The sequence below is a fragment of the Sceloporus occidentalis genome, unplaced genomic scaffold, assembly GCF_023333645.1.
Source record: "Sceloporus occidentalis isolate IW3139 unplaced genomic scaffold, rSceOcc1.0.p SCAF_3, whole genome shotgun sequence".
Taxonomy (NCBI): Eukaryota; Metazoa; Chordata; class Lepidosauria; order Squamata; family Phrynosomatidae; genus Sceloporus; species Sceloporus occidentalis.
The window spans coordinates 71,032,160-71,052,553 of NW_028316983.1; the positions used below are offsets into that span (position 1 = coordinate 71,032,160).

General features: G+C 43.0%; 1 protein-coding gene across 1 annotated transcript; it reads left to right on the forward strand.

The window, feature by feature from the left end:
• The first annotated feature begins 35 nt into the window (after positions 1-35).
• ATP6V0B (ATPase H+ transporting V0 subunit b) lies at positions 36-19,912 on the forward strand. Its single transcript, XM_089514972.1, has 8 exons — positions 36-207; positions 13,126-13,174; positions 14,064-14,147; positions 15,175-15,252; positions 16,771-16,840; positions 17,736-17,787; positions 18,199-18,389; positions 19,309-19,912. Exons 1-8 carry the CDS (start codon positions 141-143, stop codon positions 19,333-19,335), a joined length of 618 nt encoding a protein of 205 aa, XP_089371098.1. The 5' UTR covers positions 36-140; the 3' UTR covers positions 19,336-19,912.
• Positions 19,913-20,394: the final 482 nt, after the last annotated feature.

Sequence of the window (20,394 nt, forward strand, 5' to 3'; positions counted from 1 at the left end):
TCCCGCTTCCCGACCTTGACCAATCACTCGCTTGAAGTGACACAGTTCCGGTCACGTGAGGTGGCAGGAGGGTCAGGTGGCTTTGAGAAGGCCGCTGCAGTCGGTGCTGAGGGCTCGTCGGGGCCGGAGCTGCCGCCGTTATGTCCGGGCTCGCGCTTCTCTATTCGGGGCTGGGGCTCAGCGCGGCCGCCGCCATTACGGGCATCGGTGAGTGGAAGGGCCTCTGCCGCTGAGGGGCCGACCCCCATTTTGTCTCCTCCTTCCTCTCTCAGTCCCTCCAGCCCTGGCTCTCTGAAGGGAAGGGTCGAGCCCTCGAGGGCCATCCAGTCCAGCCCCGTTCTGCCATGCAGGAACTCCCATCAGAGCACCCCTGTGACAGATGGCCAGAGGGGCGTTTGGGGCATACATTCAGGGTGACCAGAAGAAGCCCTCCTTTCCCAGGACATGTCCTACATTTCCACCTTCTGTCCGGGAGGAAGTCCAAAACGTCCTCCACTTGGAGCCTAAGAAGCATGGATTTATATTTATGTTACTGCATTTATATTACATTTGTATTACTGCAGGCTAACATGGCTGTGCCTTTGAATTCTACAGATTTACATCTATATTAGTTTTTTTATCTGTTTAATACATCGCTAAGCGGTCTAGAAATGTACTCACTATTGCTATCAATGCTTTTATTTGGTCATGTCCTCCATTTCGTGGTGCTCTGTCCTCCTGGGCAGAGAAGAGGACATTGGTCACCCTGTTTACAGGACGCGTCCTACATTTCCACCCTGTGTCCAGGAGGAATTCCAAAAGAACCTCTATTGAGAAGCATGGGTTTATATTTATGTTAGTTCCTTTAAGGTTTTATTTGGTCATGACCTCCACGTGCTCCTTGACCTTCTTTAGTAGTTGTTCCAGGCCCAGGGTGACCAGAGGTGGTCCTTCTCCAGGACATGGAAGCGTTTTGAGCTTCGAGTTTGTCATGCCCTCTATTTTTGTTGAATGTCCTATATTTTGCAGTGCCCTATCAGGGCAGCCTGTCTGGGATGGGACCGAGCCCCTCAGGGCACCTTCTGCCTCAGCAGCTGAGTGGGTCAAGGCCCTCACCGCAAAGGACATTCAAGAACAAATGGTGTACATGACCAAATGAAAGCTAAAAACACAACTGTAAATACGAATATGTGCTTTTTTGCCGTGCTCAAAATGGGGGACATTTTAGAATTCCTCCTGGACAGAAAGCTGGAATGTAGGACATGTCTTGGAAAAAGGGGGCATCTGGCCTCCCTGGTGGAGAAACTACTGGGATCCTTCTTGGAGGCATCTGCACTGCAGAAATAATCCAGTTTGGCACCATTTTAACTGCCATGGCTCAACGCTGTGGAATACTGGGATTTGTAGTTGGTCGTGGAACTAGAGCTCTCCGACAGAGAAGGCTAAATGTCTCACAAAATTACAGATTCCAGAATGCCATAGCACTGAGCCATGGCAGTTAGTAGTGTCAAAATTGGATTATTTCTGCAGTGTCAATGCAATAATGTATTGGAACCTGTAACTGAATGTTTTTAAGATGAGGTGTTTGAGGGGGTTGTTTTTCTTTAGAGTCATATATAACAATTCAATGATGTTTCCCCCACATCATCATCATCCTGCTAGGATACACCAGGAGTATCAGCACAGATGGCACAATACTGGAAAGGGACTATTGTGCCCCCTTCGCCAAGACAGTCCATCCTTCTTGGATAACTTTCTCTTTGCTTCCATTTTAATGCTGGATGGGCAAGATTTACTGGAGGCTGGAGACAGCTCATCTGTATCAGCACCAAGAGATAAAACTTATGTTTAGTTAATGAGCTACCAGTATTCGGTCAGTCTTATTTCTAGCAGCTTGCTTCAACCTTACATGCTTTATTTTTTTACACTTATTATTTTTTTACATCAATCAGTTATATTCTTAACCATCCTTGTCAAGCAGAGTCCTAACCACACAAAAGACTTCCTCTTGAAAAAATATCAGGCCATAGAATTGGTAAGAGCTTCACTATATGAAAGAAAAATGGATCAGTCACAACCCTAATATTTTATTTTTACTGGAGAGATCCCTGTTTTTTCTGCTGGTATACATTTTAACCTGGCAGTTCTCACATCTACTTAGGTGATGATGAAAAACCTTGGTGGAAAACCTTCTTGTTGTACTTTATTCTAGCAATTCACAGCCTGAAACACCCTCTGATGTGTTAAAGAATGGTATACTGTATTTGTATGGGGCAACTTGGATCTTGAGGACTAACAGTGATAACACTGCTGTGGAAACTTTGCCCCAACTCATGTAGAGGTTGAATAGTGGACTTGGTTTCCTTTTTCAGTTTGTTTTGTCAACAGGGTTGAGAAAAACTGCGCTAGCAAGAGTCCTTTGCCAGCTACCTGAGATTCATTGGTAGTCTCAACAGGATTAATCTGGCTGATTTGGTTCAGACTTCACCAATTGGGATGAAAGAATGAAAAACACAGCAAAGTCAGTTCTGACCTGATTCAAACCCTTTCTTTTAAGGTCATTTTATCAAGTGGACACACATAAGGCTGGAAAACAGAGAAATTCTTACTAGTTCCTGCTGATACTGTTTGGTGTGTTCAGGTGTACTGCTTTACTTAGCAGTACACCTTTCTACCCCTTATATGTCCATTTGCAGCCAGGATCTTTCTGTGCCCCCACCCCAGTTTTTATATTGCTTGTTAACAAGAAAGAACTCTCACTTCCCCTTTCTGATCAGGGTGACCTAGGAAAAGTACAACTCCTCCTTTTTTGAGCACAGTTTCCACAGCAGTATTAGGAAGGAAGTTAACATTTTCCTTTCTTTTCAGTTTTATTTCAGCATAGTTCCCTTATAGTGAGTCTGAGTCTGCCTTGGTTGTTGAGGACTCTGATTGGAACAGGAGTCCCTTACTGTTTTGGGTCATTTGTGTCCCTGAGTTGGAGTTTAGCAAAGCAGGTTAGAAGAAGGTTCCTGAACTCTCAGGCAATCAGTGGATCCCTGTTCTTCACTCAGTAAAGTGAACATTCATTTGACCAATGAGTACAGAGGTAGAATTGTCCTGGAATATATCTGGCGCAAAGGGGACAGAGTAGGGGAGATCTGCCCACTTTCAATGTCTTGTCTCTATTCTTCTGTATAAGCGTACTTGAGAGGAAGCATAGCGGCACACTATTTGAATTAGTCAGATGCGTGTTTGCTGTTTGGGAGACATAGCATGTCATTTGACCATGAGACAATAGTGAAGAAGCAGCGTGATGAATGGATTCCAGTAAAATTCACTCACTGTATTTTCTCTTCCTCTTTGTGTCAAGCAGCTGTTGCAATGAAGCAGTGAAATTAACTTTTCAAAGATTGTATAACTTTTAACAATGTGGGCATGTTTTCTATAAGTGGAAATTATTTATTGAACAATTTGTCTTTTGGGCTTTTAGCTTGAAAGGTAGTTACTGTTTTAAATCATGAGTAACAGAGCAATAAAGCAGAATCATAGCAACTGTTTGTAAGAACGACCACCAAGTTTTAAATATAATTCTGAATATTGTATTGCTACCAGTTGTCTATCTGAGATGCCAGTGGTGTCCCCCAATCACTTTGGTTTGGATTGTCTGAGGCAAGCAGCACAGTTCAGTTCCCACATATCACTGTAATTTTTACTACTTCTGCACATGACCTTGTGTCTGGTCATTGATGCAACAGAGGCAGGAAAGGAATATTCCCTGCTAGAAGCAGATGGCTTTGGATGCGAACATGTTTTTCCCTATCTTATTATTGCCATATTTTAAGATCACTCATGTGAAAGGATTTTCACAGTAAACCAAAGACACCAGATGTAGCTTCAACAATTCCTGCTGTTCTGTGATGTACAGAAAGCAACATTCTGTTTTTCCCCAACATATAGAGGATTCCTAAAACAACACATTGCAGATTGAAAGCAGGGACTGAAATTTGTATTTGATGAATTACTTTTGCAATTGCATGTTTCATCCTCATGCAGTCTATGCTTTGAGATGCAGGAGGGAAAAGTGAATAGAATAATTGCTTAATGCAAGAACAAGAACCATTGGTTGTGGCCCCTATATGCAAGACACATATAACTGGAACTGGCCATGTTGGGAGTTCTATCAAGATTTGTAAAGTCAAAAGCAGACTCTTTAGGAGGAATCTTCTGCCTACTCCTTGTTTAATTGCCCTAGGGTAACATGTGGTTTCCCCCCACCACCACCACCACTGACATCTCCTATCACTGCAGAAAAACACCAGCCTGTTGAGCACATTTTACTACTTCCAGAGCAATTCAATATGATTGCTTACAGAGATATTGTCCCAGCCAGTCAATTAAAAGAAACCAGCTAAAAAAAAAAGCAAACATCCACAATAGGGTAGGATATGGGGGACAGCTAGATCTTGCAACCAAAAGAGTAGAGCAGGGGTCGGCAACCTACGGCATGTGGCCCGCCGAGCCGTTGGGACTGGCCCCTGCTCGGTCCTGCTGCCGATTGCCTCTGCCAAAGGGGGCAAAGGCCCCCCGCGCTTGCGCGAGAGGCCAATGGCCTCTCGCGCAGGCGCGCGGGGAGGAGGAGGTTGAAGAGGGAGGAAGGAAGAGGAGGAGCAGGGAGAGAGGAGGAGGAGGAGGAGGAGGAGGAGGAAGAAGAGGAGGAGGAGGAGGATGGTGATGGTGATATTGATATGAGCCAGCTTCAGAGGCACGGCCAATGTAAGTTGCTGTGATTTTTACAAACTCATGCACAGTGAAGAAAAACCACAGTCCCTTGACCAAGTACACACTTCTGAGAAGAACAGTTGAACCCGAGGGCAAATCACTTCTTGTGAGACCACCTTGACACGTTCAGTATGCATAGCCATGTGAACCTTTCTGTCATCTGTCTAGGAATAATGCCCAAAAGTCCTCCATTTTGATCATGCCTAAGAAACATGCATTTATATTAACATTTTTTTACAAAATCATCACATTTTTTGCATGTCCTCCATTTTTTTAAAAAAATGTGTCCTACATTTGAAAATGTTGTCCTATATGATTTAATTATTTAATTATTTATTTTTTGGCTTCGGCCCCCGCTGTTGTCTGGGGGACACCAACCCGGCCCCCGGCTCAAAAAGGTTGCCTACCCCTGGAGTAGAGTTAAATTTTTTGCTATTTGGCTCTCTGAAGAAGGTCTCTGAAAGCAAGTAAGAGACACTGGAGATTACCGCACTACACTCTTACAGTGCTGCTATTCCACTTTTACTGCTCTGGCTGCCTCCTGTTGCATTCTGGAGTTTGTAGTTCATTGAGGCCAGCTCTCTGCCTGAAAATTCTAAATGCCCTCCTTAAATTGCAAATCTCAGAATCCAACGGGAGGCAGCCAGAGCAGTAAAAGTGGAATAGCAGTACTATAATAGTGTAGTGCTGTTATCTCCACTATCATTCAGGTCCACCACCAACTTCCAGGCCTCTGGAGGCCCCTGAAACTGGCGCAAGCGTGCAGAACCAGCCTCCAGGCCTCTGGAGGCTGTTTGAAGCTGATGCGCACGTGCAGAATCAACCAACAGCTTCCAGGCCTCCGGAGGCCCTCTGAAGCCAGCACGCATGCACACACACACACAAGAAGCCATCCACCAGCTTCCAGGCCTCCGGAGGCCCCCTGAAGCCGGCGCGTGTGGGCACCAGGCCCCCATAACTCGGCTTACAGTAGGCCAGGGTGCTGCCTGCATGTGAGGCAAGCTTTGCAGGCCTCAGCAAAGGCCTGGGGAACTGGCGCACGAGGCCAGTATTTAAATTTATTTGGGATGAAGAGGGGGTCGTCTTGTATGGTGAATATATCCCAAACCTTATATTTTAAATTGAAAAGTTGGGGTTCGTCTTATATGCCTGGTCGTCTTACATGCTGGAAAATACAGTATTTGTCATGCTCTACTTATGACAATTCACCCAAAACATCTGCGATGTCTCTACACTAATGCACAGAGCATGGGAAATAAGCAAGATGAACTCGAACTCCTAGTACAACAAAGCAAATATGATATAATAGGCATCACTGAAACCTGGTGGGATGAGTCTCATGATTGGAATGTGGAAACAGAGGGGTATAACCTTATTAAGAGAAATAGGCCAAACAGGAAAGGAGGAGGAATAGCACTATATGTCAGAGATATTTACACCAGTGAAGAGATCCTGGACATCAATCCTGGAAGCCAGGTGGAGAGCATCTGGATAAGAATCAAAGGGGAGGGAAATAACAAGGATGTTACGGTGGGAGTCTACTACAGACCCCCAAGTCAGACTGAGGAATTGGATGATATCTTTCTAGAACAGATGACCACACAGTCAGAAAAGAGAGATGTAGTAGTGATGGGCGACTTCAACTATCCTGATATTTGCTGGAAGTCAAACTCAGCAAAATCCTCAAGGCCTAGCAAATTCCTCGCTTGCCTGGAAGACAATTTCATGGTCCAAAAGGTGGAAGAGGCAACAAGGGGGTCAGCTATTTTAGATCTGATCCTAACCAACAAGGATGACTTGGTTAATGGGGTGCAAGTAGTGGGATCATTAGGTGGAAGTGACCATGTTCTCTTGGAGTTTGTAATACAGTGGAAAGGAGAAGCCAGGCAGAGTCAGACACGCATCCTAGACTTTAGGAGAGCGGATTTCAGTAAACTTAGAGAAGTATTGAGGGCGATTCCATGGTCAGAAATACTAAAAGATAAAGGAGTTCAGGACGGATGGGACTTTCTCAAAAGAGAGATACTGAAGGCACAATTTCAAACAGTTCCAGTGAGAAAGAAAAACGGGAGGTGTCTCAAGAAACCAGGATGGATGACTAAGGAACTTTCAACCGAGCTAAGTTTGAAACGGAACATGTATAAGAAATGGAAAAAGGGGGAAATCACAAAAAAGGAATTCAAAGAAATAGCAGGCATGTGTAGGGGTAAAGTCAGAAAAGCTAAAGCGCAGAATGAACTCAGGCTTGCTAGAGAGGTTAAGAACAATAAAAAGGGCTTTTTTGGATATGTCCGCAGCAAAAGGAAAAAGAAGGAAACGGTAGGGCCACTGCGTAGAGAAGATGGCAAAATGCTAACAGAAGACAGAGAAAAGGCAGAATTACTCAACACCTTCTTTGCCTCAGTCTTCTCAGAAAAGGCAAAGGGTGCTCAACCTGAGGATAATGGAGCAGAGGACAGAATAGGGGAATTTCAGCACAGAATAAGTAAAGAGATAGTAGAGGAACACCTTGTTAATCTAAATGAATTTAAGTCTCCGGGACCAGATGAACTCCATCCAAGGGTATTAAAAGAACTGGCAAAAGTAATATCGGAGCCATTGGCAATCATATTTGAAAACTCCTGGAGAACAGGAGAGATCCCAGCAGACTGGCGGAGGGCAAACGTTGTCCCCATCTTCAAAAAGGGGAAAAAAGAGGATCCCAACAATTATCGTCCAGTTAGTCTGACATCAGTTCTAGGAAAGATTCTGGAGCAGATCATTAAACAGAGAGTCTGTGAACATCTAGAAGGCAATGCCATAATCACAAAAAGTCAACATGGGTTTCAGAGAAACAAGTCATGCCAGACAAACCTAATCTCTTTCTTTGATAAAATTACCAGCTTGGTAGATGAAGGGAATGCTGTGGATATAGTATATCTTGATTTCAGTAAGGCCTTTGACAAGGTTCCCCATGACATTCTTGCAAACAAGCTTGTAAAATGTGGGCTAGACAAAGGAACTGTTACATGGATCTGTAATTGGTTGACCGGCCGAACCCAAAGGGTGCTCAACAATGGCTCCTTTTCATCCTGGCGAGAAGTGACCAGTGGGGTCCCACAGGGCTCTGTCCTGGGCCCAGTGCTATTCAACATCTTTATCAATGACCTGGATGACAGAATTGGGAGCATACTTATCAAATTTGCAGATGACACCAAATTAGGGGGAATAGCTAATACCCCAGAGGACAGGATCAAGATTCAAAATGACCTGAATAGACTAAAAAGCTGGGCCAAAGCTAACAAAATGAAATTCAACACGGAGAAATGTAAGGTATTGCACTTAGGGCGGAAAAATAAAATGCACAGATATAGGTTGGGTGACACCTGGCTGAATGAAACTACGTGTGAAAGGGATCTAGGAGTCCAAGTAGACTACAAGTTGAACATGAGTGAACAGTGTGATGCGGCAGCTAAAAAGGCCAATGCTATTTTAGGCTGCATCAATAGAAGTATAATGTCTAGATCAAGAGAAGTAATAGTGCCACTGTATTCTGCTCTGGTCAGGCCCCACCTAGAATATTGTGTCCAGTTCTGGGCACCACAATTCAGAAAGGACACTGAGAAACTGGAGCATGTCCAAAGGAGGGCGACAAAAATGGTGAAGGGTCTGGAAACCATGCCCTATGAGGAACGACTTAGGGAGCTGGGGATGTTTCGCCTGGAGAAAAGAAGGTTAAGAGGCGATATGATAGCCCTGTTTAAATATTTGAAAGGATGTCATGTTGAAGAGGGAGCAAGCTTGTTTTCTGCTGCTCCAGAAAACAGGACCCAGAGCAATGGATGCAAGCTACAGGAGAAGAGATTCCACCTGAACATTAGGAGGAACTTCCTGACAGTAAGGGCTGTTCGACAGTGGAATGCACTCCCTTGGAGGGTGATAAAGTCTCCTTCCTTGGAGGTCTTTAAACAGAGGCTGGATGGCCATCTGTCAGGGATGCTTTGATTTGGATTTCCTGCATGACAGGGGGTTGGACTGGATGGCCCTAGTGGTCTCTTCCAACTCTACGATTCTATGATTCTATAAATACTGAAGGTGCCTATAGTGCATGAGAAGAAGGCATGACATGAGAAAGAGAGGGGTCTTCACTGCAGTTAATCCATGACTTTGGAATGACCATCCTGAAGAGTTCTTTAGTGGTCTTCTAGAAAGGATGTAGAATTCTTTCAGAGGAACTTTGGGTCTGAAATTTTCAGATTTTATTGTCAGTAGTTTGATTTATCTGTACATACAGTATAATTATTTAACGCTGCCACAAGGTGACATTTCAGAATAATAACAACACTCTGTCAGTAGCATGGTTGAAGGTGCATGTGAACCTGGAAGTCCCATGTTCACACCCAGCAACATATTCTTATTACTATATAGACATTTTCTGTTTGAACAGTCTCATCTCCTTTGTCAGGGGTCAACACATATAGACACCAGTGGGGAAATATAAAGGTAATTCTGATGACTCAGTGAGAAAGATGTCAGTACATTCTGCCAGAGGAGTAATAGTTTCTTAAACAGCCAGCAACATGAAGAGTGGTGAAATACTCTTAGACTGGTGCCTAGACTACATCTTATGTTAGTAACATGGATTAGGGAGGGAGAGGGTGCTGTAAGCCTGTGTAAGCATGCATTGGTAACCACATAAGCCTTTCACCTCGCTTTGAGTGAAACACCTCAGCTGGGTACCAGCTGCCAAAGGGCACACTGTTTTCATTTGTGGGACAGAAGATAACTGTGGCATACTTATTAGAAACAGGAAATATATTTTTAAGAAGCAAAGGCCATGCCAAATAACACAATATTAGCTGGTTGCCAGGAAATCAAAATGGAAGGCACCAACCTGACTTTCATTGTGAGAGAATTCCTAAGTTGTGGTGTTGCTAGAGCGAAAGCACTGTCAAGGATACCCACCAGCCTAGCTTCATGCAGTAGGGGATCTTCTAAGACAGGAGGAGATTTTCTGGGCCCAAGACACGTAGTCTTTGTAGGTCAAAACTAGAATCTTGAATTGAGTTCAGGAGGAAACTGGAATCCAGGCAGTTCTTGTAAGACCAATGTTATATGGTATCTAAAGTGCACACCCAACAAACTGTAGCATCTGTACACATTCCAAGGACAGCTCCACATTATATTAGTCTAAGTAATGGTTTGAGCATTGTACTGCAACTCTGGAGGTCAGGGTTCTATTCCACGCTTGAGCATAAAAACGCACTGGGTGACCTTGGGCAGGTCACATGCTCTCAGCCTCCGGGGATAATGAAATATTCCACTTTTTCTCAAGGAATAAAAGCTGATTACAACAGTATAAAATAACACAGCATACAGTTAAAATTACAATTAAAAAAGAAAAATCCCCAAACCCAGCCCCACCCCTAATCATAAAAACATAACTCCAAACCATAAAATAGGATTAAACAGCAGATAATATAAAAACATGCCAATACAAGCATAATAAAGGAAAAAACCTTGTGGGTGAATTGTGCAGAAAAGGTTATCTTATAGGAGGGGGAGGGCAGGGATGTTGATATCGGTATCAATGCTGATATCAATGTTAGGAACAGTAGAGATAACAGCAGCAGTAGTAGTAGTAGGGGGAGGCAGGTCAAAGAGGATGACCTGGGAAGGCCTGCTGGAAGAGATCCATTTTGATTGCCTTTCTAAAGGCTTCCAAGGTGGTAAGATGATGGATCTTGTCTGGCAGGTCATTCCAGAGCCTGGGAGAGGCAGATAAAAAGGTCGTCTAGGTCACTGCGGACAACCTAGTCTTCATAGGTTGTTTCAGGTTCTTCCCAGAGGACTGAAGTGTCCGGGGTGGATTATATGGAAGGAGGCACTCCCACAAGTAGTCTGAACCCAAGCCATGTAGGGCTTTAAAGGTTAAAATCAACACCTTGTATCTTACCTGGAAACTAATGGGCAGCCAGTGGATAGATTTTAGGACAGGTGTAATATGGGCAGTTCTAGGTGTGACTGTAACCAGCCTGGCTACCATGTCTTGTACCAATTGAAGTTTCCAAATTTGGCACAAGCGTAGCCCCATGTAAAGTGCATTGCAGAAATCAAGCTGAGAGGTTACCAGTGCATGTACAACTATTTCAAGGTCTCACCTTTCTAGGAAAGGGTGCAGCTGGCGTATCAGCTGAAGCTGATAACAGGTGCTCTTGACTGTTGCATCCACCTGTGCTGACAGTTGAAGGGATGAGTCAAGGAGTACCTCCAGACTGGGATAGTAATGGCAAATTCCCTCTGAAGAAATTTGCCAAGAACACTCTATGACAGGTTGCCTAGGGTTGCCATAAGTCAAAATGACTTGGAAGTGGACAACAACAAACAAAAATCAGGTGGCATGAACCCCTGTCACATCTACCCTTCCTAGGAAAGGGTGTGGCTGATGCATCATCTGAAGTAGGAACTAACTTCTATATGGCAGATCAGCTTGAATATTTTACTCCTTGTTCTTAGCTGAATGTCAGGAAGATTTCAGCATGCCGTGGGCATATAGGTGAGGAGAGGATGTGCTCATTAACTCTAGCTCCAGTTTTGCTTCAAAGCCTGCATGTGCAGAGAGAAGCAGCAGGTTGTCAGCTCCTAGTGCTACCATTTCTATGATCAGAGGCAGTTGTGAATGGTCTGAAGCTGACAGCGCCTGTAGGTTAAAGTTGCCACTTGGAAATAGGTTTCACTCTTGAGAATAAAGGTTGGTGTTTATGGTGGTGGAACTCTGCATGTACCCCATGGGTGCTTCTGAATAAGCTCTGAGTCACTGAGTGCTATCTCTAGTTTTCTGAACCATCTCCTTCCACTTCTTGCCATTACAGGGTTATTTCCATTTCAACGCTTCTTGATTTGTGTATGGTATCTAATTTGGAAAAATCTAGAATCTGCACCCTCCCTTGAACACTCTCATTGTCTAGCTTTTCCTAATGTTAACATTTTTAAAAAGCAATAGGTTGCCTATTAATGCTGAACCACTTTTGCACATTTCTTATTATTCTTTATCAGGTTTACAGCAGAAAGTATCTGTCAGAACCTGATAATGAATGAAGTGGAACCATTTTATCCTGTGATCATGTTGTCATACTTGTATATATCCCAAAATATACTTCCTATGGTCATGTTGCTGACTCATGAACTGCTCCCATCCTGGTTTTCCACTCTGAGGCTGTGCATGTGACTTTCCTTCCTATATATTATATATGATGTTTCTATCTATTCATATGACTGTTGTTTATTGTTCATATTCTTTACACATTTACAGTACAATCATCCCTCGCAATTTGTGGACTTGGAGTCCATGGTCTCACCCGTTCGCGGATGGCAAGAAGGGAGCAACAAAATGGCACACCCACAGGGGTGCGCCACCATTCAAATAAATGGGGCTTGGGTATATGCGATTTTCCGAATTCACCGGGGGGGGGGGGGATCCAGAACGGATCCCCGCGAATCAGGAGGGACGACTGTACTTAAGGTGGGAAAGTTTGTCTAACTAGAGCCAGAATCTTGATGAAGGTGCAGATTTGATCCCATGTTAACCAAAAATGGATGCTTCTGTGTAATTCAATTATGTCTGAGACTTTTGAGAATGATGGGTATGTGCAGGTGAATATAGCAATAAAATGAAACATGTTCTCCTGTGACCTATCCTATAGTCTCTTCCAATTCTGTGATTCCATGTTTCAAGATAGAACCATATTATTAATATATAGCTTTGTCTTCATCTACATTAACAAAATGATGGCGGCCTTTTCCTTTTTGGTTCTGTCTATAATAGTCAATTATGCCATTTAGGGAACTTTAATTACAACTAATAAAAATATTCCATCTGTGCATTATGGCTGCTCCATCACCTTCATCAGTTGAGTTGAGATATAGGGACTGGTTCCTGTATAGGAATTACAAAGTTACTGTTGATTGTTTCAAATCCAAGGCATTGTATTTTTCTGTCAGTGAGTATTGGAATATTTAGAGGAACCTTCCATGTAAGTGCTGAGGATATAAATTTGTGCTCGTTTTTTAATCTTTCTTTGTGTGTAGTGAGTAGCCTAGGATATGGCTCCCCTTTTACTAATTCCTTCTTTCAAAGATTCATTGCATGTTTGGATCCCATTAGCACAGCAGAGCAAAATAAATTGTAGTTTCCCCATGAAATGGTGATTTGACATTATGGATGTTTCTGACATAAGCTATATGAAGATGACTAGAAAAAAAAAAGAAAACCTTCAGTTTTTCATGTGGGAAAACCAGAAGCAGTTGCTTGGTGTGAGAATGATGGTAACTGCTACTTTTGCAAATTGAGCTTTGGGAAGACAAAGACCATGAACTGAAGTATTCATTGTTGTTTTTGCTTTCTAGGAATCTGCTACACAATATTTGGCCTGGGATTCCGTTTTGATGTAGCATGGTAAGATGGCATTCTTTCTTCCTGAAGCTGAAGTTGGAGTGGTGTGAGGGAAAGGGGCATGTTCTCCACATAACAGGGAAAGAAGCAGGGGCAAGAACAATAACCTCCCAGCACTCATTTTCTGGGTGTACTCTATTTTGGAGGTGGCATAGAGGAAGACTGAAGAATGAAGGGCTTGGCATGACAGCATCCATAGAGAGAGCATTTCTTCCCTTCCCCCATTTGCTGACAGAGTATTGATGACAGTGTCACATTTCACCAATCAATTCTACTAATTGCATCATTTTGCCTGCAGGTCAGCTGTCCACCACTTCTCTTCCCCCTCACTCTTGCAAGCTGTTTGTCCCTGTGCCTGGTTAGGTTTAGTTGACAAACTTCATACAGCCTAGATCTTGGTGACTTACCTGCATAAACATCTTGAACTCCTCTTGTCACCAGTGCTCTTTGCACTTCTTTTTCTCTTGAATGTCCTCCCATATATTCCAACATTGATCTTTTCATGCCCTGATTCGTAATTAGTATGCCCTTCCTAATGGGACGTGAAGACTCCCAGTCTTTGTTGAAGGAGGAAGCTTTCTGGTGACCCCAGGAAAAAGCAGACACTGAGTTTCTAGGACAGGTTGGGCAAAATCCGAAAGTTGACCTGCAACTCCTCTCCACCTAGCCAGCATGCCCAGTGGTGAGGAATGCTGGAAGTTGCAGTCCACAGTCATCTATGGGGCTACGCTGTGACCAACCCAGCTCTGGGAGCTGAGCTGAGCTGAGATAGAGGGATAAGTTGCTTAATTCTGTTCAGCAGTCAAAAGGCCCTGTTGATCTGTTTTGTATTTGGTTGCTTCTTCTCTGATACATAGAAGGATATAATATTAACAAGATATTCTGCATGCAGGTTCCTGACTGAGACATCGCCGTTCATGTGGTCCAATCTGGGCATTGGGCTGTCTATCTCACTGTCAGTGGTGGGTGCTGCTTGGTGAGTACTACTTCTGTCAGGTGCTGGCAGAATTCACCTTCTCTCCACCCCTGTTCACCAGTACTCTGCATTGATGACTGCTTGTTAGAGCTGATCCGAGGGCATGAGCTGAGGGCATGTCATACAGTTACATTGCTTAAACTAATCAGTTCCAAGTCTCTGACAGGATTTCTCAACCAGTGTTCCCTTAGTCCTGCGATAGATCATGATTGGAGGAAAAACCTTTCCCCCCTTTTTAAAAAAGACATAGATACAATAATTTTTATGTAGGGGTTCCCTGAGATCTGAAAATTATTTCAAGGGTTCCTCCAGGGTAAAAAGGTTGAGAAAGGCTGGTCTGGACAGTGTCTGAATGGGAGCCTACCTGAGAATTGTAAATATAGGCCTGTTACAAACAGGCCAAAATAAAGCTGCTTCGAGTCACTTTGGAGGTATGGTATTTCAATGATGCATGCGTCCTAAGATTCCAAAAGCCGCACCAAAGGCACACTCCAGTCCTAAGGAGTGCAGTGCAGCTTTGGTGCGGTTTTTGGACTCTTAGGATGCATGCATCATTGAAATACCATACCTCCAAAGTGACTCGAAGCAGCTTTATTATGGCCTGTCTGTAACAGGCCATACTCTCTTGACTTTTGTGATAGAAGAAAGACTAGATGTAAGTTTCTTATGTATTTTACACTTGTAACCTGCATTTCCTCCAACAAGCTGAAGGCAATGTACATGTTTCTGTTCCTCCCCATTACAGCTACTTTTTTGAGTAAATCAGGATCAGAAGCAGACTGACCCAGGTCACCCAGTGAATTTCATAGTCCAGTGGGAATTAAAAAAAAATCTCTTCCATGCCTTGGTCCAACACTCTGTTGCTCCACACTGACTTTATAATTAATAAATGTCGAAACAAATACATTTTAGATTGCACATAATCTTAACAATCCATCCTCTCATTTACTATGTGCAGGTATTGACTGTTGAGTTACTAGTATGACAAGCACAACACTTCTAATCTCTTTTGTGGCTATGTTTTCAGGGGCATTTACATCACTGGATCCAGCATAATCGGTGGTGGTGTTAAAGCACCAAGGATCAAAACAAAAAACCTGGTCAGGTGAGAAGAACCCTTTTCCCAGTGTATGCTGTATGCTGTAGGCACTTCATGTCAGAAAGGTTTCCTTTTTTCTCTTTGCTATAACCTTGGCCATAGGCAGAACCTTCTTAATGTGTCATTCTTCTTGCTTGGCAGTTAATGTTGTTCTGTTTAGCTGTGAGAATACAAGAAGCCATTGATTGAGAGAACTGGGCATTAGGGTTGATCCAGGAGATTTAAGAAACAAATGGACTCCATTTGAACTACCATAATCCTTGTTTATTTTCTTGGATCTAAGCATGATCATTTCCTGAGACCCTGGGGATCTAACCTTGTTGCCAAGCCCTTGTCAGAATTCAACTTCTTTTTAAAGGACTGGACAATCCTAGAAGACCAAAAAAGACTGAACAGAAATGCAATGCAAAATATAGCTCTTGCCTACAGATTAAGGACATGAAATGTAACTTTTGCTGAGTCACTTTGTCAGATCTGTTTGAAATATTTTTTAGCCACACAGTTCTCTGCTGAAAAATCTGTTATTCATGTGGGTTATTAATGTGGGGTTGGAAACTATACAGTATTTGATATTTTGCTAAGAAACCAAAATAGTTTCTTGTGGTCTAGGCAGAGGAATGATACTCTGTTACATCCTAACTGGTTAAATAAAAATAAATTTAACTAGTGAAAGCAAGCTAGAGAAAGGCATCTTTTAGAATGCTAATTTTTTTTACTATGATGTCACGTACTTGCCACACCTGACAAGATGCCCAGTGAAGGATAAATCAGCAGAGTCCTTTCACCAAACACCCGCAACATAGAGTGGCACTGCTCCTTGGCAACACATTGCCAAGTAGATTGGATGCTGCCCTGTAAAAATGCTTCTCAGGCTAGTGAAATTGGGCCATAGTGCAGGCCGGCTTGACATTAAAGGAAATGAAATTGCTTATGGGTAGCAAACTCATGCTGGTCAGTGAGCAAAAAGACATAAACTATGTGCTATGAAGTTAGTTGCCACCTTGCCATATACCACAGAATTTTCAGTATTGAAGCATGCGGTAATACACAAACAGAGACACACAATTTAACTTTTTATGCTGTTATTGTTAAGATATATTTGTTTTAACTGTTGTAAGCCACCTTGAGACTCCAAATTGAGGGGAAAGGCAGGATATAAATAAATATGTATAGAACAGGATGTCTAGTGGCAGGTTATCTTTAGAGCCCATTCTTTGCCAATTTCTCCCCATACCAAAATTGTCACCACACTCATCCCTCCACATTTGCGGCTTAACACTCCAGTAGGCATGTGTAGCTCTTCCAGTGCAATTCTGTGGCCAATGCCTGTCAGATGTTGACCACAAAGTTGCATGGGAGGACCTAGAGATTCCTAGAGAGGTGTTCTCTAAGGTAAAAGCATAATGTTTTTGTTATTTGTGGTTTTTCCACATTCACGGGGGTCCTGTGCTGCTAACCCCAGTGAATGTGGAGGGATGAGTGTATTGAGATGCCTAACCACTAATCTCTACTTTCTCCTGACAGTATCATCTTTTGTGAAGCTGTGGCCATTTATGGGATCATCATGGCTATCGTGATTACCAATATGGCAGAGGTAATGAGGAGTCTGTCCTGTGCATAAGGGTCACATTTGTATCCCGAACTGGATGCTGTCAGATACTCATGCATCTGATTTAATGTTAGATTAACCCAGCTGATGCCATGTAGGGCCTAGCAAAGTTTGCCAAGGCAGGGGTGGGGGATGGGGCTATTGTAAAGTCCAGGCAATCGTGGAACCAGATGCCATTCTGGATAGAAGAGGGAAAAAACCTGGTTTGAACTTGTAAGCTGTACTCCAGTTCTGATAGGGCAAAATTAAAAACTGTCTAGTTGGTCTTGTGACATGGGCCAATATGCTACAAGGCAATTCAAAGTAATGAGAGCTTTCTTCTTAGATAAATCCTACTTCTAAGAGCAGAATACAGTTATCCCTCCCGATTCGCAGTCTTGCCATTCGCATCCTTCAGTCTTTTGCAGATGGTAAGCTGGGAGGGACATAATGATGCACGCGCCCAAGGTGCACATATAGCACCACACACCGGAGTGCACCACCACTGTAATCAGTGGGGCTCTAATATTGGTGATTTTCCCAATTGCGTGTGTGTGGACACCCTGTCCAGCAGGGATCCTTGCAAATCAGAAGGGATGACTGTAGACCATCTGAGTCATTGGCTAGCTTTTTACCTCTCCAAGAGCTCTGAAATCTTGCCTGGACTTACGGGATGGCAAGAGATGGGAAGCTTAGGTTGGTCATACTCTGATCATCCCTCTGCAGCATCCCAGAAATACTGCCAAAGATTCTATAAACTCAGTTCTGAGTATATCATAAATATTGGACAGTATTTAATACTGCATGTAATCACATTGAAATAGAATAATTGTTTTGAATTGTTAGGGCACTATTAATGTTTATGTTGCATTGTTTCCTAAACATTTTTCCTTTCTTACAGAATTTTAGTGGCAGAACTCCTGAAGAAATTGGTAATCGGAACTATTTTGCAGGTGAGCTGTTTGTCAGGGTTGGGATAGGCAAGCAGAACAGCATTTGTCCTGGTGAGATCATTAGCACCTATGGCCTGCAGGATCTCTACATCCCATTTCTGATGTTCAGAATCTTCCTATTCTTTCCCCCATGTTTCAGTAGAGAAGTCTGATGTGCCAGCTATGTCTCTGCCATCTCATTGGAGTAGTGGCTACCTAAATGTTGTCATTTGGCAAAAGACCAGCATTGACTATTAGATGTCTGTGTTGGTATTGTTATAATTGTGGCATGTCACAGATTCAGATTAAAGGTGAGCTGGACAGCAATAATCATTTTTGATCTTTTGTCCACAAAGATAATTCTGTAGGTTTTGGGATAAGCTGAAAATATGATTGAGTGTCACTCATTCCTAATCTTTTTTCCTCTTGTAGGTTACTCCATGTTTGGGGCAGGCTTAACTGTGGGCCTCTCCAACCTATTCTGTGGTGTATGTGTGGGCATTGTGGGCAGTGGAGCAGCACTGGCAGATGCTCAGAATGCCAGCCTGTTTGTCAAGATTCTCATCGTGGAGATCTTTGGCAGTGCCATTGGGCTCTTTGGAGTGATTGTGGCTATCCTGCAGGTAAGCCCTTCAGACCTTCATCAGCACATCTGTTATTGCTCCCAGAGAATTCTGCCCCTTCCAATTTATGTAATTCCAAATCATTGCATAGAGGCAGAAGGCAGTTATTTGCAAAACTATTGTTGGAATTATCTGGTTAATAGCCTTCTATTCTCCCTAAGCAAGGGTTGAAGAGTATAAGAGATTGGGAAGTAGACTAGGAGGTAGAAATCTTGTCAGTCATCCTGAACCTGTTAACTGTTCAGAAACATGTTACCAACAGACTTTGTATAAGGTGGCTGGCATCTACTGTCTAGGTTTTATTGGGTCTGGTTGATCTCAGTATTTGAAAGATTTAGAACAAAAGTCAGTATGGCTTTAAGCAAGCCTCAGTCAGCCAACATTCAGTATTTAGAGTAGCCAAGGAGTTGCCTTTTCATTGTACACCCCCAAGTCTTTGTTAACAGGTAGCCTTCAGGATGCATCAAGCCCACTGATAATCTGCCTCTACAGGCCTCACCACTGTGGCTTCTACACCTTTCTCTGCTGCTTTGTGCTCCTATCTCAGACTACCCTGTTTTCTCTTGATTATGTGCAAATACATTCACATGGTTCACTGTTTAAGAACAATATCAGCCCTTCATGTTAATGTGGCAACATGAGTGAACATGACAGTCAGGACAGGTGATGCTGGTAATCATTATGAATATCAGTTATAGAATAGATGTTCATAATGGGAATAGGTCAAGAAGATGTACTGTCCCCTTTCCATACAGCATAATTAACATTTGAGCCATAGTGTAGTATGGGAGGAATGGACATCCCTTCCCAGTGATAGTAAGTATGTAGATGGTAGTTAATGGGAAAGGGGTTGTGCGGGACATGGCAATTGATGTAGTACTGGAATTTTCTAACTTTTGGGCTTTTTTGTATTTTGCAGACATCAAAAGTGAAAATGGGTGACTAAGCTCTTTGCCACCTGTCTGCACACTGCAGATTCTGTACATAATTATTTAATGTCTCCTGTTGGCTTGGGGCGGAGCTTGGTGTATAAAGTTATTCCTGTGATCTTCGCCTACTGGGCCACGGAAGAATCAGACCAATTGATGTGTATATGTGAGAAATCTATCCTTCTCTACCTGTGTCTCCTTCCTGCTACACTTCCCCCAAGAAAAGGCCTGGGTGCCTAGGGCAGAAGGAGCCAGGGGACTCCAGCCCTTGCGCTCCTGTGGCAATCACTGCCAAATGCAATGCAATATCCTGTGAAAGAACCTTGTTCATGTCCCAAGTAATTGCCCTTCTTTGTGTGCCCCCTGCTGCTGTGCCCCTCTTCCTACCCCAGTTCCTGCTGGCTCTGATGGCCCATTTTCCCCCTGACTAATGGATGGCACTGGTTGAAGTCTTGGCACTGAAGACTGTGGGAGATACCCTCTTAGATACACCTGCTCCATACTGAAGGGGCATATAGGAGTTGAAAGGTATAATTTCTGGAGTTCTCTGAATCATCACAAACAATTGGTTATTAAAATTGATGATAATGAAAACATTGTACTGTGATTATTTCTAGTTCTTTGTTGATTGAGCTGCTCTAGGGATGTAGATTAATTTATAGCATATGGCAAAAATTCTCAACCTTTAGTCCCCCAAATGTTTTGGACTTCAGCTTCTATCATCCTCTGATTATTAGTCTAACATCTGGAAGACCAGAAATTGACAATCTTTGGCATAAAGTAAAAACAGGAAATGCATACTGTTGTACTCTACGTACTGTGCTAAACTGGAAAACGGGAATGAAGGCAAAACATGAGACCTAAGCCCTGAACAGCTCTTGCAAATGGGTAAAGAGGCTATGTATACATATTTTAGAAGTAATAAATTCAAATTTTTAATAGTAGGTCCCCTGAGATACTTGATGCCATGTCACATACTGCTCAGTCAGGAGCTGTGGCTAATCATGGGTGTCTGGTGAACACACTTCTATGATGTGTATCTTTGTCAAAATATGATTTCTGCCTTTTTGCCTAAT

What these genes read in the sequence shown, in the direction of transcription:
- ATP6V0B (XM_089514972.1), top strand. Translation starts at nt 141, where the DNA reads ATGTCCGGGCTCGCGCTTCTCTATTCGGGGCTGGGGCTCAGCGCGGCC. An exon ending in CGCCGCCATTACGGGCATCG is followed by an intron (nt 208 to 13,125) that starts GTGAGTGGAAGG and finishes TTTGCTTTCTAG; the next exon opens with GAATCTGCTACACAATATTT. An exon ending in TAATCGGAACTATTTTGCAG is followed by an intron (nt 17,788 to 18,198) that starts GTGAGCTGTTTG and finishes TTCCTCTTGTAG; the next exon opens with GTTACTCCATGTTTGGGGCA.